Here is a 24,931-nt window from a genome sequence, read left to right as displayed (position 1 = left end):
ATGAGACCAGACATTCACAATTGTCTGAACAACCAAATGCCAAAAGCCTGGTAAAACATGTAAGTTTTTGTCCAGTCCAGTAAATATACTAGTAGAAAATAGTAGATATACTGTTGCACAAGTATCCAAACTTTTAAAAACATTAGATTTTAATATAAACCATGGAAACCATGAAATATCTGTGAGACTAAAGGTAAAACGGTCAAACTCTTTTATAAATAAAAACATGACAGACAGATAAGTGCAATCACAATCATTTATTTATAGCAAAAATGTCAAATGCAGTACCAAAAAGCAGTCCAAATGACGTTGCGTCGTAGCCGCAGTCCTCTCTGGCGGAATACGGAAGGTTTGTGTGAGGTGCAGAGCAGAATTTAAAGTGCTCCTATTATGCCTTTTCAAATATGATCTTCCATGTAGTGTGCCATGTAGTGTGCCATGTAGCTGTATGTGAACATAAACTATCTGCAAAGTTGTGAAGCCAACAGTGCACAATTAATAAAGTTATTGTCTATCAAAAAAAAGAGTCGGCTCACATTTGCCTGAAGGAGTCGTCAGGAATTTGAATCTTTTTCTTTTATGGCCATACGTCACGAAGTAAGACATTTGCATAATGTCTGCCCACATTCTACGTCGCGACAACTTGCCCGCCCATAAACAGTAAAATTTCCATGTGCTTTACCTCACATGGAAATTTATACGTACATTATACAGAAGACGTTGTATCCTACATTGTGAGTACAGTTGTTTTATATTCACTTCCAAAAGATGAATCTACAAAGACTGTATTTTCTAGTGATCGTTCAAAATACTTAGTTGTGTATGTTATGTTGTGTAACAACCCTGCACACGTCTTGCTAACAGGCTAAATCACGCTTCTGTAGTTCTGTTGTTCAGCTGTGGACCCACTGTAGTCTGACAGTTTGTGATTGATGCAGCTTGACTGTCTGTTTGTCTCATTAGTTGGTGTAATGATAAAGGATGGCGCACGAAGCGGCTTTCACACCGAATGCGGAAAGCAGTGTGCTATGAAACCCATTCGTTCCCTATCAAGTTCGGTCTCTCGACACTGCGTTAGCATATGCTTGGGGTTATCCCCCTCCTCCCAAATACTGAAGCCTGACTGCATCGCGCCGGTAAACTTTACTGGCTAAAGACGCTCGAGCTCTCGACCTAGGGGCGGAGCCATCCACTATATATATGTCGGGCTGAGCGTCATTAATCTCCTTCACGAAGCAAGCATCGAAGACTTCTACTCACCGCCGTTAACTCTTGACAACGCCCTAAGAGGACGCCGTTTGCCTCAAGTTCCCCTTTGGCGATCCGGCAAGAAGAAGACGAGATGCCGATTAAGGAGTGCTGTGCATGCGGGGGCCCTGTTGAGCTCCCTGATGCACACGACGCGTGTCTTCTGTCTGGGCCGAGCCCACGCAGAGGCCGCGCTGGATGGGCCTGACTGTCCTTTCTGTGAAGAAATGACAGTCAAAACCCTCCGGGCCAGGGTTTCTGTTATCCTAAACTGCACGCCGGCCAATCCATTGCCTCCACCCCCCGTCGCCGTCGAGCCGCGGGAGGGAAGGCAGCCACGTGCAGAAGGCCCTTTTGATGAATGCATGTCGACTCAGTTCCTGCATGCTCATCACTCGAAAGAGCCACCTGTTTCATTCACGAAGACCAGCCTCCGCCCCTCGGATGACGTGCGGGATCTGGTCTCCTTTGGTGCTGCAGAGGATGACCTGGATGATGACAACGACGCCATGTCGACTGCAGCCTCTGGTTCAGGTGACTGGTCCGCCTGCCTGGAGTCGGAGGCTTCCCACAGTGAGGTGCGCGAGCCCCCGGCCCCGATTGACGAGGAGCTGGTGAAGATCCTGTCTGAGGCTGTACAGGATTTGGGTCTTGATTGGTCGTCACCTGAGCAGCCAACCAAGAACAGGTTGGACATGCGGTATCTGCAGTCGGGCCGCCAGGTTGCCGCCCCCCCAGAGACCCGCTCCCTTTTTTCCTGAGGTGCATGAGGAGATCTCGCGGTCTTGGCGCTCCCCCTATTCGGCCCGAGCCCAAGCCGTGGGATCACGTATGCTCTCATCTGTCGACGGAGCCGACCGCTGGGGTTATACTAAGCCGCCGCCCGTCGAAGAAGCGGTTGCAGCACACCTTTGTCCGTCCGCACGTGGGTGGAAATCTGCGACATCGCTTCCATCGAAGCCGTGCCGCACCACGAGCCACATCGCGGATAAGGCTTACATGGCAGCCGGCCAAGCAGCATCCGCGATCCACACTATGGCCGTTCTGCAGGCTTTCCAAGCCAAAATGCTGCAGACGCTGGACGAGGAGGGGCCGGACTCTGCTGCCTTCAAAAAACTGACTTGGCGCTCAGGGCCACGAAGAAGACGGCCCAGGGAATCGGCCGCTGTATGGGCAGTCTCGTCACGTTGCAGAGGCATCTGTGGCTGACGTTGACTGACATGAGGGAGTCGGAGAAGGCTCAGCTGTTGGACGCACCCATTTCCCCGCTTGGCCTGTTCGGGGATGCTGTGGGCTCGTTCTCTGAGAAGTTTCTGGAGGCCCAGAAACAGTCAAAGGCGATGAGCCATTTCCTTCCGAAGAGAGATCGGTCCGCTGCACCCCCACCGCGTTCCAGATCCTCTTCTTCCCAGTGTTCAAAAAGGTGCAAAAGACCGCCGCCTACTCCTTCCGCGGGAGCGAGAGGGTGGACCCGGAGCCAGCCATGAGGCCAAAAGCAAGGCAGTTCCGCTACCCAAAGAAGATGGGCCCTTCCAGTGTGGTACAAGATCCACAGCAGCGTTCCTGACTGACGATGAGCCGCTTCTCAAGAGAGTTTGTCTTGCTGCGTTTCACCTGCCTGTTCCCTCGCATGTTGCGGGCAACAGCGGGAAATGTTTGTTTCCAATAAAGTTTGCTCTAAAACACAAAACAAACACTGTTCAGCCAAAGAGCTCTTTTCCCCCTCACAATGGTTCTCAGTCGCACGTTATAAGCAGAGTCCCGTCCTCGGACATCACTCTGCAGGGCGCAAGCCCCGCGCGTTCTCTCAGTCTGAGCACGAGTGTCTCCCCGACTCATGCCGGTGGCCCAGTCGGTGCAGAAGGCTTCAACGATGCCTCTCAGGTAGTGAGCGGTTCCCTGTCATCAGACGACGAGCCGTCTCGGACGAATCACGGGCCGCTTCAACCCCTCTCGCACTATTTGGACGCGTGGCACACGCTTCCAGGTGTGTCAGAATGGGTGCTGAACACGGTCTCGAGCGGGTATACGCTTCAGTTTGCACGCAGACCATCCCGCTTCAGCGGCGTGATGGTGTCAGATGTGCAAGAAAGAGATGCACCGGTTTTGCGGGCAGAAATCCGTTCTCTCCTTGCAAAACAGGCGATCGAAGTTGTTCCCCCGGAGAATATGGAGTGTGGCCTTTACAGTCGCTACTTCCTAGTCCCCAAAAAGGACGGGGGTTTGCGCCCTATTCTGGATTTGAGACCGCTGAACCGCGCGCTGGTGAAGCGCGAGTTCAAAATGATAACAGTAAAGCAGATCCTCGCGCACATTCAGCCCGGGGACTGGTTTATCTCGGTGGACCTAAAGGACGCATATTTTCACATCCAAATAGCCCCTCTTCACAGGCGCTTTCTGAGATTTGCGTTCGAAGGCAGAGCTTATCAGTTCAAAGTTCTCCCGTTTGGCTTGGCTTTGGCTCCACGAACTTTTACGAAGTGTATCAATGCAGCACTTTCCCCTCTCAGACAGAGTGGAATTCGCATCCTGAATTATCTGGACGACTGGCTTGTTATAGCCCAGTCGCGGGATACACTGGAAAACCACAAATGCCAGCTCCTAGAGCACCTGAAGCGTCTAGGGCTGACGATCAATGAGCAGAAGAGCAAGCTTCGCCCCATGCAGAATATCGCATTCTTAGGAATGGATCTGGATTCGCGATCGATGAGAGCGCGTCTCTCTCAAGAGCGAATGCAGTCTTTGATCAGCTCTCTCACCTCGTTCAAACTGGGGAGAGTGGTGGTTCTGAAATGCTTTCAGAGACTGTTAGGGCATATGGCAGCAGCGGCTGTGGTGTGTCAGCTCGAGCTTCTGCATATGAGACCGCTTCAGCTATGGCTAAAATCCCGGGTGCCAAGCAACGCGTGGAAGAACGGTCATTTGCGTGTCTTAGTGACTCGCGAATGCATGCAGACGCTGGCCCCCTGGTTCAACACGAGGATGTTCGAGTAGGGAGTCTCGATGGGCAGAGTGGTCAGCAGGAAAATCGTTACTACGGATGCCTCCTTGACGGGCTGGGGAGCCCTTTGCGAAGGCAGACCGGCTTATGGCACGTGGACGAGGGCGCAAGCGAAGTGGCATATAAACTGCCTAGAGCTGAAGGCAGTATTTTTAGCTTTGCAGGGCTTTCTTCCACTGATAAAGGATCGACACGTCCTGGTTCGGACAGACAACACGACGGTGGTATCCGACATCAACCATCAGGGAGGTATTCGGTCACGCTCGCTTCAAAGGCTGGCAGAGCGCTTCCTCCTTTGGGCGGACAGAAACCTTCTGTCAATTCAAGCAGTTCATGTTCCCGGCAGTCAGAACTGCGGCACGGACATGCTGTCCAGAGGGGGTCCGGTTCATGGAGAGTGGAGACCCGCAGACCATTCAGATGATTTGGAGCCTGTTCGGAGAGGCGGAGATCGACTTGTTTGCCTCAGAGGAAAACGTGCATTGTCAGCTGTTCTTCTCACTGACGAACGTGCCTCTGCAGGGGGATGCTCTCTCGAGTCGCTGGCCCAAGAAGCGCAAATATGCGTTTCCCCCAGTGAAGATTATGCCGCTAGTGCTGCAGAAAATCAGAGAAGAGAAGGGGACTGTGCTTCTGGTAGCGCCAAGTTGGCCCAACCAGCCATGGTTTCCGGAGTTGGTAGAGCTCCTAACGGCTCCCCCGTGGCCGATCCCGTTACGGAGAGATCTCTTATCTCAGACAAAAGGCTTGGTGTGGCACCCCAGGCCGGAGTTATGGAACCTGCATGTTTGGCAGGTGAGCGCAGAGGGCAGACGCTAAACGTATCTCAACGAGTTTTGGATACAATTGCAGAAGCGAGAGCTCCATCTACCAGACGTCTGTGCAGTCTGAAATGGAAAGTTTTCTCTTCATGGTGTGTTACGAAAGATGAGGACCCAGCCAGCTGTGATGTGTCCATCATTCTATCATTTTTGCAGGACTGCTTGGATGCTGGGCGCACGCCATCTACTCTGAAAGTGTATGTGGCTGCTATTTCAGCTTTCCATGTGCCTATCGGTGATCGTTCGGTCGGTAGGCATCATCTGGTGACAAGCTTTTTAAGGGGAGCGTGGAGGTTGCGTCTGTTTCGCCCCAATATGGTACCAGTTTGGGATCTGTCCTTAGTGCTTAGTGCACTTGCCGAGCCACCCTTTGAGCCGCTGCTTTCGGCAGAATTGAAGGTGCTCTCATTCAAGACGGCGCTCTTGCTTGCTTTGGCATGTGGCAAGAGGGTGGGTGACTTACATGCACTGTCTATGGAGTTCAGTAAGGATGACTGTATGGTTAGACTGCAGCCTAAGCGGGGATATGTGCCTAAAGTGCTTTCTACATCGTTTAAAGCACAGGTCATTACGCTTCAGGCGTTTGCTCCTCAGGATTCGGAGCCAGCGGCGCACCCACTATGCCCAGTCCGTGCCCTGCGGGTTTATCTGAATAGGACTAGTCACTTCAGACAGGCGGAACAGCTGTTTATATGTTTCGGTGGCCGTACCAAAGGACTGCCAGTGTCTAAACAACGGCTGTCTCATTGGATTGTGGAAGTGATCGCGTTGGCGTATGCTTCTAGAAATGAGGCCTGTCCGTGGGGAGTGCACGCCCACTCAACGAGAAAAATGGCTTCGTCGTGGGCCTGGGCAAAAGGTATGTCGGTTCAGGATATTTGTCTGGCAGCAGGATGGTCTTCACAAGACACATTTGCCAGATTTTACAACCTGGAGATTCCGTCATTTGCACCGCTCGTTCTATCTGTGCAGTGATGTATCTGCAACTTGGTAATTGGCCGTTGCCCGCACCTGGCAACGCCCCCCAGACTATGAGGGTGGTTTCGTGTAGGTCCGGTAGGTCCAGGGCGTGCCTATAATTGAAAATTGTGGTCGGCGCTCTATACATGTGTTCGAGCTGCTTTTTCTTCCGCATTGAGTGGTATAAATGCGGAAAGGAGGGAACGAGACACTGCGCGCGCTGCTGTATTGTAATTATCAGAGTCTTGTACCTGTTCGAACAGTCGAAAGATTCTGAGTTAATGACGCTCAGCCTGACATATATATAGTGGATGGCTCCGCCCCTAGGTCGAGAGCTTGAGCGTCATTAGCCGGTAAAGTTTACCGGCGCGATGCAATCAGGCTTCAGTATTTGGGAGGAGGGGGATAACCCCAAGCGTATGCTAACGCAGTGTCTCGTTCCCTCCTTTCAGGGAACCGAGGTTACATACGTAACCGGAGACGTTTCAGTTGCTTCCGCCGCACGAGGACGGCTTGTTTCTGCCTCAACCGGAGCGCGCACGCAGCGGACAAAGTTCAAATGAGTTGTTCAAATGAACTTTTGCCGCAGCGCTTTCCGCATTTGGTGTGAAAACCGCCTTAATGCATTATACAATGTTGAAGTTTACAACATAGAGGTGTGCCCGGTTCGCTTACATAAGCAACTCGCGAGCACTTTCCACGGTAGACCGTGCTAACTTGTCGATCAGCCACTTCAGCCGTTTGACTGTCAGACTCTGGCTCGAATTGGTATGGTAAAATCGATGCCATCTTTTCTATGTATTGACAAGTGTCCAGGGCTGTCAGTCAGTTATAGCAATGGGCGTTTCGTTCTCCAACATGCTGTACGCGGTAGACCAATCATAAAGGACTGCGAGTCGATTCTGAATCAGAGACTGATTCTTCGAACTGCTTCGCACGAGTCGTTTATGAATCATTTAGAAATGGGGTAAAAATTAAATCTATTTCTGGAGAAAACTAAAGTGTTTTTTGACCTTGCATACATGTAAACCTGTTTTTTGGAGTGTATTAAAACAATATTAGCAACCTTTAAAATGGCATAATAGAAGCACTTTAAGTTGTTAATTGCTGAAAATATTATCCAGATTATTTTTTTTCCTATCTACTCCTTGAAGGCGCACGTGCATCATTCAAAACACACCTCACGAGAAACACTGCATGTCGTAATCTGTGACGAATGCAGGCGAAAGCCAATGAGCGTTCGATTTTCCTGTCGTAAAACCTGTAGTTTCTTGATGCGGTAACATTTGAATTTGTAAAATGCATTTCAGAGCGGGTTTATTGCTGTTGCTGCTGGACTCATATAGATATATTTCTATGGCCGGACTCACTGCTCGGGATGGAGATGAAGATCGCCGGATAAAGGCTTGAATTTGGGTCTATTCCTCGGAATCGTATGGATTCTGATGACTTGGATTACTATGGAACGCCATTGGGGACAATACCTATTATATGAAACGCGTGAAATCTGGACGCATTAACACGCAAAGTTTGTACGTGTCTTTTTGGTACGTGTAAACGCGAACGTTTTGTACGTCTATACACGAATTTTTTTGTCGTGTTATTTAAAGACACGATCGTTTGTATCGCCTTAACGTAACATTTTTGGCCGTGTATTTTTGTTACGTGTTTCTAGACGAACATTTTCGTCGTGTAAACATGACATTTTTGAACGTGTAATATTTCTAAGTCTTATTTGATGTGCGACATACTAATTTTTCTGTTTTAGTTGAACTGGTGATAATTTAGGGTCAATGATTAAATACACTCAATGACTGCATGAATTAACATTATATTCTTTTGTAACGTTAAAGGAATTTGTCCTGTAGGTAAAGTGAGTGGTCCCGGTGATCCAAGGACCACATTTCCTCTCTGATTAATACATTCGAGGTGTCCACTGCAAATAGCCTACTTGTTGGCAGAACTAAATACACTAGCAGGCCCGGTTCTACGGGGTGCTTGAGGGTGCTAAGCACCCCCAAACAAAAGCAAAAGCACCCTCAGATAAAATTATTAATAGCGTATTAATTTTTAAATTAATGAACACGCAGACTAGACAAAAATTAATACATGGAATGGGACATTTTTTTATTCCATATCTTGCTTGCTATCATGTTAAACGTGTACTAGTTTTAACGCTGCAAATTCTGTAAAAATACTGTAAATGCACAAGCTGAATTGTTAAAAGCGCACCTCGGGTCATGTGACACGAACCAACCAATCAGCTTCATCCTTTATAGAAACAACATTGAAAACTCAGCCAAGACGGTGAAACAGCTGATCATAGCTGTACAGGGATAGACATTTTTAAAATACATTTTGTAGCAGGGCAGTGCTAGAAAGCCATTTATCATTTGCTGAAACTAACTTGTCTTCACGGAGAGCGTAGGCCATGGTTGCCTAGTAACGACAGACGCCATGGGAGCGTAACTTAGCGCTTTGGAAAGAACGCGTTTTTAGGCGCGACATGTGAACTGCTCCTAGATGAGCATGCAGTAATAACCTTCACAGTGTATTCTTGATGTTAGATGGCATTTGTTGAAACTACAATTACGATACTAGTGTAGACGATTTATATTACTCAGTCCTATTTGGTGGTACCGTTTTCATACAGTTCCATGCATATTTTTTGTGAGCACCCTCACAATTTTCAGAAGCACCCTCAGTGATTTGGTTCTGGAACCGGGCCTGTACACTAGGCCAGTCTAACGTTACCCTATATGTGGAAAAAGTCACCTCTAGTCAGCGGTTTCTGTGGCGTAACGTGTAAAGGGAGACCGGGGTTCTATTCCCACTGACAGCGCTTTTTTTATTACTTTACAGTTAATAAACGCATTTGTTTTCAATAAAAATTATTTGACTTAAAATTCATTTTAATTCATAAAAGTTACATTTAGGGTAAGGTTAGGGGTAGTGCTCTTTAATATCTCAATAAGTTGCCATGATTTTAATATTGTTTTATAAATATAATGATTTACTGTCAGTTATGTTGCAGGATGTTTAATGCACAACAATACTGAGGAGCAAATAGTAACGTTATCTCTCACTATTTATAAGTAAATAGCATCTAAATGTCTACTGAATCCACAACTGTTGCTATTTACACTTGGACTTGTACTGGCTGCCCCACAGTTTATGTTGCATGGTCCGCCTGTTGTAGTGATTCTGTAATGTTAATGTGTCGTATGATTGTGTCTGGGTTTAAAGATTTGTGAATTGTCATAGGTTACTGGTGCTTTGTTTTCTGCTTTTGGATTTGCCTGATTGTTATAATATAATTGTTAAATTTGTGATTGTTACAATATATTGTTGTTATTACATTATTTTTATCTGACATATACAGTATACATTCAAGATATTTGTATTATTTGTATTATTTCTAACCTGCATGAGTACAAACCAGATGAGATGACACAGCACTGACATCACAACCAACGTATAAATGCATCATTGACTCTAAAGTTTTACGCTTGCCTATGTACATGCCAACGTAAAATTGTGATCTCATTCACGAACAAATGTTACGTGTGACGTTTGCATAGGTATTTGCTTACCTAACAGCACGTCATCCCTCACGAAAAGAAATGTCGTCTGATGTTTATATACGTATACAGCAACTTGCCATCCCATCACAAATGCAAATTAAATCCTAAATAGAGCAACGCTATTGGCTGTTGTGCAGTCTGACGCGACACCCGAACATATACTTCGTATTTACGCGTACAAACTTTGCGTGTTAATGCGTCCAGATTTCACGCGTTTCATATAATAGGTATTGTCCCCAATGGCGTTCCATAGATTACAGCGCACAAGTAAAATTGTTTCGTTTTGTAATTATGATGCGTGTTCGGTTATTGTATGGTCCTATTGTTAGTCACAGCATGTCGGAGAAAACGCCTTTTGTGTCCCATCGCGTTAATATTACATTAATAGTTAAACGATTGCAGAAACGTTATTTATTTTAAGGGTTTAAAGTGTAGTCTTGTTCAACATTATGTAGGCCTGTTCTTGGAAATGAGGTGGCAGCTGAACACAGAACATTATGAAATGTTATAATTTTACATTATTAAACAATTTAATAATGCAATTGAAAACATAAGGCCATTGGTATGACAACTAAAAACAACAATAATGAAATTAATGCCGCGATTTCAATATTCATAAGGTTTCGTTTTTAGGTGTCGTCGACACGTCAGTTTTGTATGTTTAAATACTGAAAATACGTAAGTATTTGCACGTTTAGATGTTGTAAATGTGTCAGTATTACACGTTTTAGCATCTGGAAAAAATAAATAAATGTACGTTTTGTAGAACCACATTTTACGTAAAATACATACAAATTATCGTAAGATCACGTTGCAGCCCATATTTTTACACTATATCAAGGTGGCCCATATCTCCGTTATTGTTTGTTTTTTCTTTCTTTCTTTGCTCATATTTTAATCACCCTCTTCACTCCCACTTTTCCACAGCTCTTTATTAAATCTGAGAACAACCAGTGCTGAAACAGGGGGGTTTCATGACACTTTAAAAACTGGTTACAGAACAGGTTTGGTGGATTGAGAATTGGCTGATCTCTGCTCAGATGCTTACTGCAGTAACATAATGCTAAGAACTATTATACATGGCTTAGGAGGACCTAAGACCTCAATGGCCTAGGACCTTCATACATGACAGATATGCTCATTGAATACCATTCAGATCATCAGAACACTGTGTATTTACTGAATCAGCAATGTGATGCATCCTCTTATTGTAGCTGCATCACCTTATTTATTTCTCTCTCTCTCTTTTTTTTTTTTTTTTTTTGTAGTTGTCTTTAATTATATTTTAAAATCCATTTTATTAGAATCTTTCTTTAGTACTTTTTATTGTTTATTTTATTTTTTAATTAGTCCATTTTGATTATTTTATGATAATAAAGCACTTTACTATTGTGAATGAAATGTGCTAAATAAACTTGCCTTCCCTTTCAGTGTATGTTTCATGAAACACAACTATTTAACTTAAATATACTTAAGTTTATTAGTTTAATCAGTTCTGGACTGGATTATGCTAATTATGCTGTTTAATAGCATGTGTTTCGTCATACTTCATTCCATCCAAAAACTTTGCATAAGTGTGCTGTGACACAAGACACCGTACAGTCAGCAAGATGCACACAGCAGAATTTTGTTTGTTTTCTTTACAAAACTGTCTGTTTAAAACCCAGAAACCAGTAATTTTCTGAAGAACCTGTAATGCAGGACCTTCCTTTTAAATGCCACAGATAATTCTTACTAGTCATGAAAATGTATTTTGCATATGACTGCATGTTTGTGGCAAACAGAGTAGGTAATTAGGTCACTTGTAGGACTGTATACTAGATAAGCCAGTCTTTTATCAGAAAACTAAATCACATGCACATACATTTTGTTCCTCATTTGTTTCCTCAGGTTTCATTTTGGAGGATGTAATGTAAGAAATATTCCACATGTGTAACGTAGCATGGAATTCTGTGTTACATTAACAGACTTATCTATTCAACATGTTTACAGTTTACATTTTTTTCTTTGTTACTGTACTCATCCTCATGTCATTCCAAGCCTGTACTGAAGCATAATAAAATGACTCACACTAAAACACCATGTATTTAAAGCTATTTTAGTAAAGTAAGTAAATTAATGCTTTTTTTTTAAATAAACAGAAGGTCTGTTGATGTATGTTTAATATTTATTCATAAGTTTGTTTATATTTATGTTTATTTGTGTATTTATTAATTCATTTAGAATTAGTTTTTTTTTTGGTTAATTTCATTATTATTTTTTAAAATATGACACAAATGTTAATGTTAAAATAGAAATTTGTATACTTTTTAGGCATAAAAGCTTGTGTAGCACAGGCTCTCGGATGCGTGTCCATGGGTCATTCTTGAACGATTCTTTCGTTTGATCTTTAATGTGACTCGCGAAGAACGAGTCGTCTCGGGGAGTGATTCGTTCAGTCGCGCATGCGCAACATCCTATTAGGTTCTGTACTGAAATTAGTTAATCTGTTTAGAGTCTTCGGGATTTTTGAGTTGTTCGTTCATCTTATGGGACTGTCACGTAATGCTGATTTTGCTAAAATGAACGAAATGAGTTTTGCTGTATGAGACTCAAAGGTCCAAGTCGGTAAAATGATTCGAACTTCCCATCACTACTACGAATCACGTCTAAGTTCATCGTCTGTGTACTCCGGCTAAAAAAGGTAGAGTATGGCGAAAAACTCCATCTTATTTTCTCCTACAACTTAAGAATCGTCCGACACGTTGTACCTTTTTGTTTGCTTTGTAAACACTACGTTCGGCGTGACCTTTCGATATGATTCAATAGTACGTTGTGAATGTGCATGCCAGAACCTGTGCTACACAAGCTTTTATGCTTAAAAAGTACACATTTTTATTTTCCAAAAAGAATGACCGATCGTTTCGCTAGATAAGACCCTTCTTCCTCGGCTGGGATCATTTAGAGCCCTTTGAAGCTGCATTTAAACTACATTTTGGAAGTTCAAAATTGCGGACACAATTGAAGTCCATTATATGAAGAAAAAAATCGTGATATGCTTTCCTCAAAAACTATAATTTCTTTACGACTTAAGACAGAAAGACATGAACATCTTGGATGACAAGGGGGTGAGTAAATTATTTGTGATTTTGAAAAAAAAAAAAATAATAATAATACTGACTCCAAGCTTTTGAATGGTATAGTGTATAATGTTACAAAAGCTTTTTTTATTTCAGACCAATGCTGAAATTTATATCTTTTGATTCATCTTGATGTTTTAACTATTTATAATAATAATAAATGTTTCTTTAACAGCATACTAGAATGGTTTCTGAAGCATCATGTGACACTGAAGACTGGAGTAATGATGCTGTAAATTTAGCTTTTTGTATATATTACAATATATTACTTTTAAAATATATTCAACTATAAAGCAGTTATTTTAAATAGTAAAAATATTTTACAATATTATTGCTTTTGCTGTATTTTGGATCACATGAATGCAGGCTTGGTGAGCAGAAGAGAATTACAAAAAAAAAAAAAAAAAAAAAATCAATTTTAAAGCCATGACTGTTTGGTGTTAAGTAAAGCAATGAGTGTTTGCAGTGAGGTGTTAGTGTGAGGCACTGATGAATTAGTGTGGCATTTTGATTGGCTGTGTTTGAAAAAGGAAATCAAGATAATTCCTGTTCGATTTTTGTGTTACATAGATAATTGTTTGTTGTATTTTGCAAAAAGAGATTTATGAAATTGAAAACTCAAAGGCAAAGAATTAGCGTATGGTTTTGTGGATTTTGTGTATGGTTCTGGTGTTTGAGTGTCAGGTGTGTCAGGCAGTCTGTGTGCATTGAATTTATTTAATACACAAGTTTTACAATTTGAGTTGAATTACTGAAATAAATGAACTTTTCCACGACATTCTAATTTATTGAGATGCACCTGTATACATAATAAATATACACAGTACACACACACACATAAATTATGCAAACAAAAACTTTTATTTTGGATGCGATTAATTGCAATTAATTGTTTGACAGCACTAATTTTTACACCACAGTTTGGATGTGGAAGCTGATGGTCTGGGTGACATTTGCACATTCTTGGCAAAGCAAGTGGTTTAAGCTTGTTTGTATGAAATGCTTGAATGAGGACATATGCTCTATTCCATTTATGTATAACCACCTGGTATGCTACCTGGTATGCTAGTCTTTTCTATGCCTCTGGCAGTTTCAGATGTGATAAAAGTTCTTCTTAAAAGTTTGCCCCCTTTTGTCCTTCTGAAAAAACTTTTAAACCTGTCAAGATAGGCTGCTGGTGTTAACTGGTTTAAGGTGATGTTATTTGGTTAAGGCTTGTCTCCCAGCCTGGCCAATCTGGCCATCTAAAAAGTGCCCAAAACCCCTCTAAAATCAGTCAACAAACCAGTTTTGTTGATTGCCATATTGAGCAAGAGGTGTAATGCTACAAGAAGTTCCTTGTATGTAACATGATCTCCAGTGTTAGCCTTATGTAGACAAGATGCAAAATGTAGACAAGAAAAAAAGTACAGGTTAAATAATGTACTCACCCTCATGTCATGCCAAACCTTTTTACTTCTGTAAAACCCAAAAAGATGCAGAAGACTGTTAGACATTTTTACAATTGCATTGTTTGGTTCTTTTTTTCATGATTTGTTTTTTGTTGTTGTTGTTGTTTTTGCTTTTTTTCCGTATTTGTTTTAATAGAGAGCAACTGAAACTGGTGCAGAGGAAAAAGGAAACTAATGCCTTATGTGACACAACCCACCACATTCATTGAACAAGGAAGAAACTTCACCTGTGAATTGCAGTACATCACGCTGGTTCTGAGGTAGGCGTGTTCTCATAGGCTTTCTTGAAGACGGGTTTTAAAACTGGTAAGCGACTAGATGAATGTTTTTACTGCCAAATACTGGAGAAGGTTCAAGCTGTCCAGGATGGGGGACTGCTGCTTGTCAGGTGAAGACAGGGAGAGCATGAGGATTCACCAAGAAATTGAGAGACAGCTTAGGATGGACAAGAGGGACTCATCCCGCCAACTGAAACTTTTACTTTTAGGTATGTACTTATTATTTTTTGTTTGTTTGCTTGTTTTATTTTAGGTATGTAGATTTCTATTTTTTTAGTGACACCTGAAAATTTGTAATGGTTAAAATAAGCAGGATTTTAGGACAATCTGAAAACATTTAATTTATTGACGCTAAATTATTACACAATTAAACTGTCATATGGTATGTACTACAGCTTTTATACAATATTTATAATGCTTACATTAAGTTCCGACTTCAAAGGTTTAGATGACATATTTCCTCTGACTGTTAGCGGTCGCATGCAAATAGATGCAAACGGATGTCAATGGAAAGTCATTCAGTCTTACACAGTATAGCATTATTTTTTCAGTTATTAATGAAACTAAAATGCAAGTTAGCATGTCAAGATATTTGCAAAAAGCATGCAAACAGGAACAATGTGTGAATTCCTAACGTAGGATCTAGTGATAGGATCATAGCATAGCATCATATCGCTACAATATAAGTTCTGTCTTTCGGGCTTCCTTCATATGCACTTATATTCAACGCTATATTTTATGTTAAAGTTTGTTTCTAATCAGCTGGCTGATTACCAGTTTAATAGAAGAAAAGATGATTAAGCTCATCCAGCGTTTCCTTGTTTTAACCATGATAATAATCTCCACCCTTTTAGCAAAACTCCCGATTGTCAGACCTGTCTGGCATGTAGTAGATAGTCATTCACGCCCAGCACTGCAATGTCAGAATGGTTTTTGTTTGTGCGTGTTGCGTCATACTTTGTTACATGTTAATCAAACTGAAATTTGCAATTCAATAGAAGATACAATAAAAGAGAGTTCTATATGGTTTTCTGTACTATTTAGTATTGAAGCACAATTTGCTTTTGATGACCACAAACAGAGAGGCAAAAATAAAACAATCATCAATAATCAACAATACTTATCACATCAAAGCATTTATAAATTATTAAACAAGTTATTGTACTGTACTGGATAGACTATTTTGTTGAATATAGTTGTTTAATTATGGTTTTGTATTAATACAAATCATATTCAAACCATTCACATCTTACTGGCAGACCTTTTTGATGACTCAATCACAATATTCGTATCCTATGGCAAACATGCAAATTAGAAAATTTATACCATGAGTCTTTGTCTGTGTGTTTCTAAAAATGAGCTTGAGTGAATGGATAATTCCCTTCATATGTTTGTATGAGAATTTCTGAATACACTAACACTGTTCGCACCCAAAATAGAAAATTCTGTCATGTATTCATCCTTCATTAATTCTTGATAAGCCGGGTGCCGTATGTATCTTACATATACTACTGAGCTATGCTTTGATGCAACCTCTCATCTTTTCTCTCTTTTTTTTAAATCAAAATGCGTAATATAATTTTAATTTTTCTTTAAAAGTGTTTCAAAATGCATTCTCATGTTAGCAGACATATTACATTCTCATATGCGACTCAACAAATAACAAAAATCATAATAAAACATTAGCAAAATATTCATCTGACGGAGGTGACAGACCTACAAGAGTTCACACATATGACGGTAATGACAAAAACCTGAATTTGTAGTCATTTTAACTATCAAATACTTGAAATCAATCAATTACTGTATTAAATACAGTGAATATGTTATTGTTTATAAAGCTTTTATTCAAGATTCAGTATTTTAATATATCATTGGAACACATTATCTATTTTCTCTCGTCTCAGAACAGTATGTCTGCTGTGCATTTGCTATGGTAACAAGGTAACTTTTCAAAAGAGTTATATGTACAAATAAAACAAGTAGTTGTTACATCTATCCATTTACATTCACCAGGATCTTAATATTCACATTTACACATGGATGTATGGATATGTTTTATGTGGTGTCATGTGTTAACTCAGCCTTATGTTCCCTAAACCCTAACTCTGTTAGAAGTGATGAGTCCAACTATCAATCCACAAAAGATGGATCAGGTCACATATTTAGTAATTATACATTATTAGAAAAATGAAGCAGTATTTTATATTTAATTTAATTAAAGACTTGAAAACCGCAAAAATATGGTGACTTCACTTTGAATGTCAACTCCGTCATTGGCCCGATACATCAGAAAATCCCTCGGTGGTGACATCTGATGGTATTAACAAATTTGGCATTTCTTTCACAAAACAAAGGAAGTTCATGTAGTAGCCATTTTGTTTTCTCTGTTGATGCTACTGTAGATGCCATTAGAACCTGCTTCAGGAGAATAAAATGATCTAAAATGAACATTTCAAATAATTTCCTCAGAAATTGGAAGATTGTGTTGACCTATCATAGTTGTGACACAGGAAATATCAACATTAGGATTCAATATAATCTAAAGTAATACTGTCCTTAATGGAGGCTCAAACCAGAGGCTTGGCTTGAGCGCTGAGTTCAACCCCCCATGTGATATTACCTAGACAGAAATAGAGGAGGAGAAGGGGAGGTGGAGGGATGCCAGAAGAACTGACGCTGGGACAGTGCAATGAGAGCTGCTTATATAGGCTCGTAATGACGATTGACAGGACTGATGTGATTAGGCTCCTCCAGAACCTACGTTTGGAATTTCATTTATTTTTAAGAGTGTACTCTGCAGAGGTGACAGATCTGTTAGAGTGACAGCTCGTCCTGATATTCCCTGATTTTATTACATTTTAATGAATGTCTGATGGCATTGACAAAACGGCGGGACACAACTTTGAAATCTTGTGAAACACAAGTGTCACTGAAAAACAACCTTGCTTTGATATGAGATATTATTAAGTGTTGCTTTTGATCAAACAAGCTCTTTTTCATCATTAAAAACATTTTTCTTCATTTTATAGCATATGAATGATTAAATTCTTCTCTGTGGACACACTGAGTTAGATGTAGTGAGAAGACACTAAGTGTCATAGATTTGATATCATAAAGATAAATTAAATTAAAGGGTGTTACAGAATGTGTTACAATTGAAAATATTTTCATTTTTAAACCTAATAGCAGTTACAATTGCTGGACATGTTTTGTCCCGTCTCAAGAATCAGTGCATTATGTTGTTAAAGACTCATATGACTTATTTTGCTCTGTGTAACAAAAAAGAAAGATGTTTTAAGGTATGATCATACCAAATTTGCATATGACATTTGTGGCAGAGAGATGATTATTAGAACCAGCTCAGAATCAAAGATGTGAACTTACGAGACACATTCAAATTTAGATGCATTGTCATTTTTCAGCTCAAGTCAGTTCAATGTTGATTCAGTTCAGTTTAACAGCTTCAATAACATAAACTGCACGTTCAGATTCCACCAAAACAGGAATATTGCCTACATGAAGGATGCATGAAAAAATGTCAGATCTTTGAAGTTTAACCATTGTCAAGTGAATATTCATTAAAAATAAAAAAGAGAGTCACTTAGTCCATGCTATTTTTGCAAAAAAAAAAAAAAAAAAGTATGAAAATTGCTCTTAAGAAAATTAACCATGGTTTCACTACAAATAAAACCAAAAAAACATGGTTACTACAGTTAAACCATGGTAACTACAAATGAACCATGGCCTTGCTACACTAACCATAGTTTAACCATGGTATTTGTAGTAAAAACATGGTTATACAAATGGTAATCAATACGTCAAAAAGCCATGGTTACTACACTTTTACTATAATAAAACCATGGTTAATTTTCGTAAGGGGAATTATATCCAGCCCTCATTCTGACCCACTGTCTAAAACGACCCGTTTTAAGGAGCGTGTCCTTTAAGGCATTAAATGGCATTAAAAAAACGATCTACTTGTTCCTTACGCTAGGATCCTTCTGATATCTGTACAGAGATGCAAACAAGCTTTTTAAACTAAACGCGTCATAGCAAACATTCTTTTCCTAATGACAACAGACTTCATTATGGAGGAGGACATTTTAAGCTATTAAAATATGCAGTTTTAATAGTACAAAGACCTCTTATATGCCAAAAGATCAAGTTGAATTTGATTTCTCATGTCATGACCCCTTTAAGTAAGTCAGGAGTGTAATTAAATGAATGAATTTTCATTTTTGGTCTCAATACTAATGGTGAAACCTTTCACAGGAATCTTTTCAAGTAGTCACACAGTAACCATCTAATGCACATTGTTTCACAGCAAAACTTTCCATGTCCTTGACAGGCACAGGGGAGAGTGGGAAAAGCACTTTCATCAAGCAGATGAGAATCATACATGGCAGGGGCTACTCAGACGAGGACAAGAGGGCCTATGCCAGGCTGGTGTTCCAAAATATCTTTGTTTCCATTCACAACCTGCTTCAAGCCATGGAGCACCTGAACATTCCTTTTGCTGATGAAAGAAACAAAGTATGTGCCAGGAATTTATTTTAAGCATTTATTTTAATAGACATGTTAAATATCTTCAATAAATAAACATGCATTAACTCTCCCCTCAAAACTAAAATTTTGTCTGTGTGTGTCGTAGACACATGCTGCAATGCTTAACAGTGTGATCCCTGAAATGGTACACTCAATCGAGCCTAAACATGCTGAAGCCATCAAAACACTGTGGAGAGACCACGGCCTGCAGAAATGCTTTGAACGCAGGAGAGAGTTCCAGTTATCAGACTCTACCAAATAGTAAGTGCAGATGAAAATGTACTTTTCACACTGACAAAAAGTGCTATTGTATTATATGTCACATTTTAGATATGGCACTATGATAATGCAATGTGTGTTTTATTTTATTTCATTTTATTTATTTTAATTTTTCATTAGAAATTCTATATTTATATAGGGTGCAAAAAAATTTAAATATATGTCTAAATATAGTTCTTTGTGTTAACACAAATCATATTCAAACCATCCACATCTTACTGGTGGACCATTTTGATGTTCGTTTCCTACAGCAAACATGCAAATTAGAAATTCATACCATGAGTCTTTGTCTAGTCTCTGTGTTTCTAAAAATGAGCTTGAGTGAATAGATAATTCCCTTCATATTTTTGTATGAGAACTTTTGAATATCTGCCAATTTCCCTTCATATTTTTGTATATTTTTCAGTTCAATTCAAGGTTATTTGTATAGTGCTTTTTACGATACAAATCGTTGCAAAGCAGCTTTACAGAAAATTTAAGTTTCTACAATATATTTAGCTTAATACTAGTGACTATGTTAAGTTGACATACATGTGGCAGAGATGTATGGTAAAGATCAGCTAATGACGTAATCAAACAGACAATGAACACTATTAACAGTAATGATTATATGTTACAATCAAAAGCAAAATTCGGTAGTGCTGTATATTATTTCCGGGTTGGCATCATCTGAGGACCTCTGAAGGGTTGGCATAATCTCTTTTTAGGTGTTCTGGGTCCAGACTGAAGCTTGTGTAATTCCTAGTTAACACGGGATGTCAATCCCGTTGCAGAAACAGAGGAACAAATGGGGACATAATTAGCATAGCTGCTGTTCAACCAAGCAAAAATGATTTGTTTAACCTAAGCTAAAGATTAATAATGTGCATTTGATCAGATATAACTGAAGTACAAGATTATGAGATGCACTATTTGAATGCTTGGCTAAAGAGATGTGTCTTAAAGAATAAGTATAAGAATTTCTGTTGCTGAAAGTTACTGTGAATATCTGCAAAGTGACAGTTTGAACACTAACATTATTAAGGGATACAATTCTGTCATGTATTCATCCATATGTTATTACAGACTCATATGACTTCCTTTGTTCTGTGTAACAAAAAAGGGAGACATTTTTAGTAATGACCGAGTTGTTTTTAGAGCCATACCATAAATAGAAAAGTTCAAGTCAAGTAATACATTTTTGGGCCAAATTTCATATTTTAAATTGCACATTTATCGGGTGAACACCCCAAAAAAAGAAAATTATATAATTATATATATATATATATATATAGCATTTGCAATTCAGTATATAAAATTTCAATAAAAAATTTAGCATTATTGTGCTCTAACAACATTAACCAAACCTATAATGCAGTTAAGTAGTATATGACTTAATACATTTGACAGTAAAAATTTCAAACCAAAAAATCATTGTAATTTCATACTGTAAAACAGTGAATGTGGAATGACGTGTAGCCAAGTATGGCAACCCATACTTGGAATTTATCCGATGCATTTATCCCACCCAAGTGAACACACACACCATGAACACATACTCTGAGCAACTGGGTTTGGTGCCTTGCTCATTTTTTCTTTATTTTCTTTCATTTTTTTAACCACTGCCACCAACATTTTGTCATCATGTAAATAAATAAATAAATAAATAAATCCATACCACAGTGCGGCAATTTAGAAGAGAAAAGTACCTGTAGCTCAGACTTTAGTGCAAAGCCAAGTTCATTGAATTGATTCAGAGAATTTATGAACTGATAAAATGTATGCAACATAAGTCGCTTTTTACCTTAGTACACAACCAATCATTTTACTACAAATCTCTGGATTGAGAAAATAATTCTGACATATGGCATATGTTAATAAAAAAAAAGTTGTATAGTATTATCATAAGAAATCAAAACATTCCTTTATTTTGTGTTTGGTCAATTTTGTTGGCCATTTAGGGTTTTGGACTAATAATTGAAAAGGAATTTTCATGGTTTCTCAAAGTCTGTTTTATTTCTGTTTACTAGTTACCTCGATGACATTGACAGAATATCAGCAGGCTTTTACTTGCCGACTGTTCAGGATATTCTGCGAGTCCGAATTCCAACCACAGGAATCATAGAGTACATCTTTGACCTCCAGACAGTCGTATTTAGGTAACGATTAATTATCTATGGTGGTGTGAAGATGGATGACTGACTGGTACCCATTTAGTAATTTAAAACCTCTTGTTTTTGTAGAATGGTTGACGTTGGAGGCCAAAAGTCAGAAAGACGGAAGTGGATCCACTGTTTCGAAAATGTTACTTCCATCATCTTCCTGGTGGCTCTGAGCGAGTACGATCAGGTTTTATATGAGTGTGCGAATGAGGTTAGTCACTTCCTCGCAATGTCTTAGTAGCTTTTTTGAGTTCAAATTTAGCATTGCTACATCATTGGTGATTCACAGTTATTCATTCTGTTGATATAATATTATTATACCTCCCCAGAACCGAATGGAAGAGAGTAAGGCACTTTTTAAGACAATCATCTCCTACCCCTGGTTCCAGGAGTCTTCTATCATCCTCTTTCTCAATAAAACAGATATCTTGAGGGAGAAGATCTTAACATCACATCTTGTAGACTATTTTCCACTATACACAGGTTGGAGTGCTAAAAACAGCTTAAAGTCCTTTTCTTAAAGGAGAAGTTCACTTCGAGAACAAAAATAACTTACCCCTTTGTCATCCAAGATGTTCATGTCTTTCTTTCTTCAGTCATAAAGAAGTTATGTTTTTTTGAGGAAAACATTTCAGGAATGTTCTCCATGTAGTGGACTTCAGTGGTGCCTGTGAGTTTGAACTTCCAAAATGCTGTTTAAATGCAGATTCGAAAGGGCTCTAAACAATCCGCCAAGGAAGGAGGGTCTTATCTAATAAAACGATCGGTTATTTTCTAAATATAACATTTTCTAAAATATACAATTTTTGTACTTTCTAAACTCAAATTTGAAAATGAGATGGAAGTTTTTAGACCTACCCTAATGATCTTGAACCAGAAAAAAACAGAGTTCACACAGAGCTTTTTATATATATAACAGATCCCTTCTGGGATCATTTAGAGCCCTTTGAAGCTGCATATAACTGCATTTTGGAAGTTCAAACTCGCGCACCATTGAAGTCGACTATACGGAAACAATCCTAAAATGTTTTCCTCAAAAAACATAATTTCTTTATGACTGAAGAAAGAAAGACATGAACATCTTGGATGACAAGGGGGTAAGTAAATTATCTGTAAATTTTTGTTCTGGAAGTTAACTTCACTTTTAACAAGCATTTTTGTCTTATTTTTCGCTGAAACAACATAAAAACATAAACAAAGGCTTGTTTTCACAGATAAAAACTGGCAGATTTATCACTGTTGTGTGTGACTAATTGTATTTTATGCTGTGTTTACTAATTAAAAATATATTAATATATATAATTTATTGCAGGAAACATACTACATCACAGTGTTGGGGAAGCTATTTTAAAAGCAATGAACATATATTATAATTATTATTATAATGAACATATTATGTAAGTTCACCACAAAATGAAATTTTCATCATCATTTCCTCACCCACATGTCATTGCAAACCCATAAGACTTTGGTTCATCACAAATGAAGATTTAATATTCTTTTGTCATTGCTGTCCATTCCATAAAAAAGCCCACCCAACCGACAGAATGCAGTTTCTCCCCAACACTGCTAAAAAAATAAAGGTTCTTTATTGGCATTGATGGTTCCATGAGGAACCTTGAACATCCATGGAACCTTTCAAATGCAGAAAAGTTTCTTTATAGTGGACAGAGGTTCTTTAGATTTGGTTATTTTAAGAACTGTTCACTGAAAGGTTCTTTGGGGAACCAAAAATGGTTCTTCCATGGCATCACTGCAAAAACACCATTGTGGAACCTTTATTTTTAAGAGTGTACACTGAAATGATGAAATCTATGTTATCTGCTCATTCCACAGGCCCTAGACGTGATGCAGATGCCGCAATGAAGTTCATCTTGATTATGTATGAGGAACAGAACTCGGACACACATAAAAAAATCTATGCACATTTCACCTGCGCAACTGACACTGAAAATATCCGCTTTGTTTTTGACGCAGTGAAGGACACCATTCTACGGAACAACCTGTCTGACTTTAACTTGGGTTAAATGACAAACTGCTTTTAAATATACATTGGATTTTTTTTCACCTCTGATTCAGTGAAAATATTAATGTGATCTGTGCTGGGATTATGGCAAAGTGCATTCTGTGAATTTAGCATGTAGCCTACTTGCGTTTGCATAAATGACAGGGATAGTCCACCCAAAAAAGAAATATATAAGTGTGTATTTTGCAGAAAAAAATAATAATACAGGTTTGGAATAAAATGAGAGTGAGTAAACAGAATTTTCTTTTTTGGGTGAATTGTCCATTTAGCTTTGTTATTCGGCACAATATTTACTCTCTAGTTTTTTTCTAACCGTATTAAAACACATATTATACTTTATAGGCCCAGAATAGAACAGAACAGAACAATACAAAAATCAATTCAGTAATTTTTATTAAATGCAATTTCTGACCCTGCCAACTTCCCATCCATAAGCTATCCAGAAACTTCCCAGTAAACTAAATCTACTTCAGAGCAACTTAGTGAGTATCTGCCATATTATATTCTATTTCTACACAAGATTTGAATGAAATATGAATTATAACAGGCTGGCATAAAAGACAGACTTTGAATCCATGCAAATCAATTGTACCCACTGTCTTTGCTATTCAAATAGTCTCTCCAACACTGACATAGATACAAGAATGATACATCAGTACAGATAGTTTCAGCTCTTTACTCTCTAAATAACATTTGTTATTTGTAAATATTTACTGTGTGTACAGTTACAATTTCTATTGTGACAACATGTACAGTCACAACCTTTAGTATGATTGTATTTATTTATGCAGTATAGTATGAGCCAAAATTAAACTGATTGCAAATTAAATATTCATTCCATTAAGCAGTGATATATACGTTCCAAAACATGCTATCCCACTTTTTGAAAAGCATTTTAAAAAACTGAAATTTGACTGAAAATTGTTCATTGTATTTATGTTTCATGTTGTTGCATGAAGATTGCAAACATCATAACATAACAGTTTTTTTTCCTCCTTGCTACTTTTTTGTTCTTAAAGATCTTGTTGTGAAAATCTTACAGTGAGTTTTTTTTTTTTTTTTTTTTTTTGGTTTGAACATCAGAGTCACAATCATGTGATCACATGGCAACTCAGCTGGTGTTAACAAAGATTTTCTTGTACTATTTATATATTATTATTATTAACAAAAAAGACGCCTGTTGGGGACACCAGTAAGATTCAATTCCTTTTCGGTCAGAAGTCTGTTCATGTGCACAATGTTATTTTTATTTTTTTATTTTAAGTCCTAAAATATTTGTATACAATTATGATTGTATGATTTTAACTGTGAATCCGAAAAAAGCATTCAAAATGTGTGCATGTGTGTTTTTGAGTGCTTGAGTTTGTTCAACAGAACTAAAGAGTGAATCTGTAACTCCAGCTGTGATTTATAACTTTACACTTAGTTATGTCAGGTGTGGCAGAGTTGCCGTAGTGATGAACATTGGACCAAAC

At 39.0% G+C, this 24,931-nt stretch overlaps 1 protein-coding gene across 1 annotated transcript; it reads left to right on the top strand.

The window, feature by feature from the left end:
* The first annotated feature begins 12,263 nt into the window (after window positions 1-12,263).
* On the top strand, window positions 12,264-24,478 carry LOC127166149 (guanine nucleotide-binding protein subunit alpha-14). The gene is made up of 9 exons (XM_051111247.1): window positions 12,264-12,297; window positions 14,321-14,444; window positions 14,535-14,671; window positions 18,814-18,998; window positions 19,117-19,271; window positions 21,299-21,427; window positions 21,512-21,641; window positions 21,760-21,913; window positions 23,267-24,478. Exons 2-9 carry the CDS (start codon window positions 14,359-14,361, stop codon window positions 23,455-23,457), a joined length of 1,167 nt encoding a protein of 388 aa, XP_050967204.1. The 5' UTR covers window positions 12,264-12,297; window positions 14,321-14,358; the 3' UTR covers window positions 23,458-24,478.
* The last annotated feature ends 453 nt before the right edge of the window (window positions 24,479-24,931 follow it).

The sequence above is a fragment of the Labeo rohita genome, chromosome 5, assembly GCF_022985175.1.
Source record: "Labeo rohita strain BAU-BD-2019 chromosome 5, IGBB_LRoh.1.0, whole genome shotgun sequence".
In the NCBI taxonomy this organism is placed as follows: Eukaryota; Metazoa; Chordata; class Actinopteri; order Cypriniformes; family Cyprinidae; genus Labeo; species Labeo rohita.
This window is presented reverse-complemented; position numbering and strand designations above follow the sequence as displayed.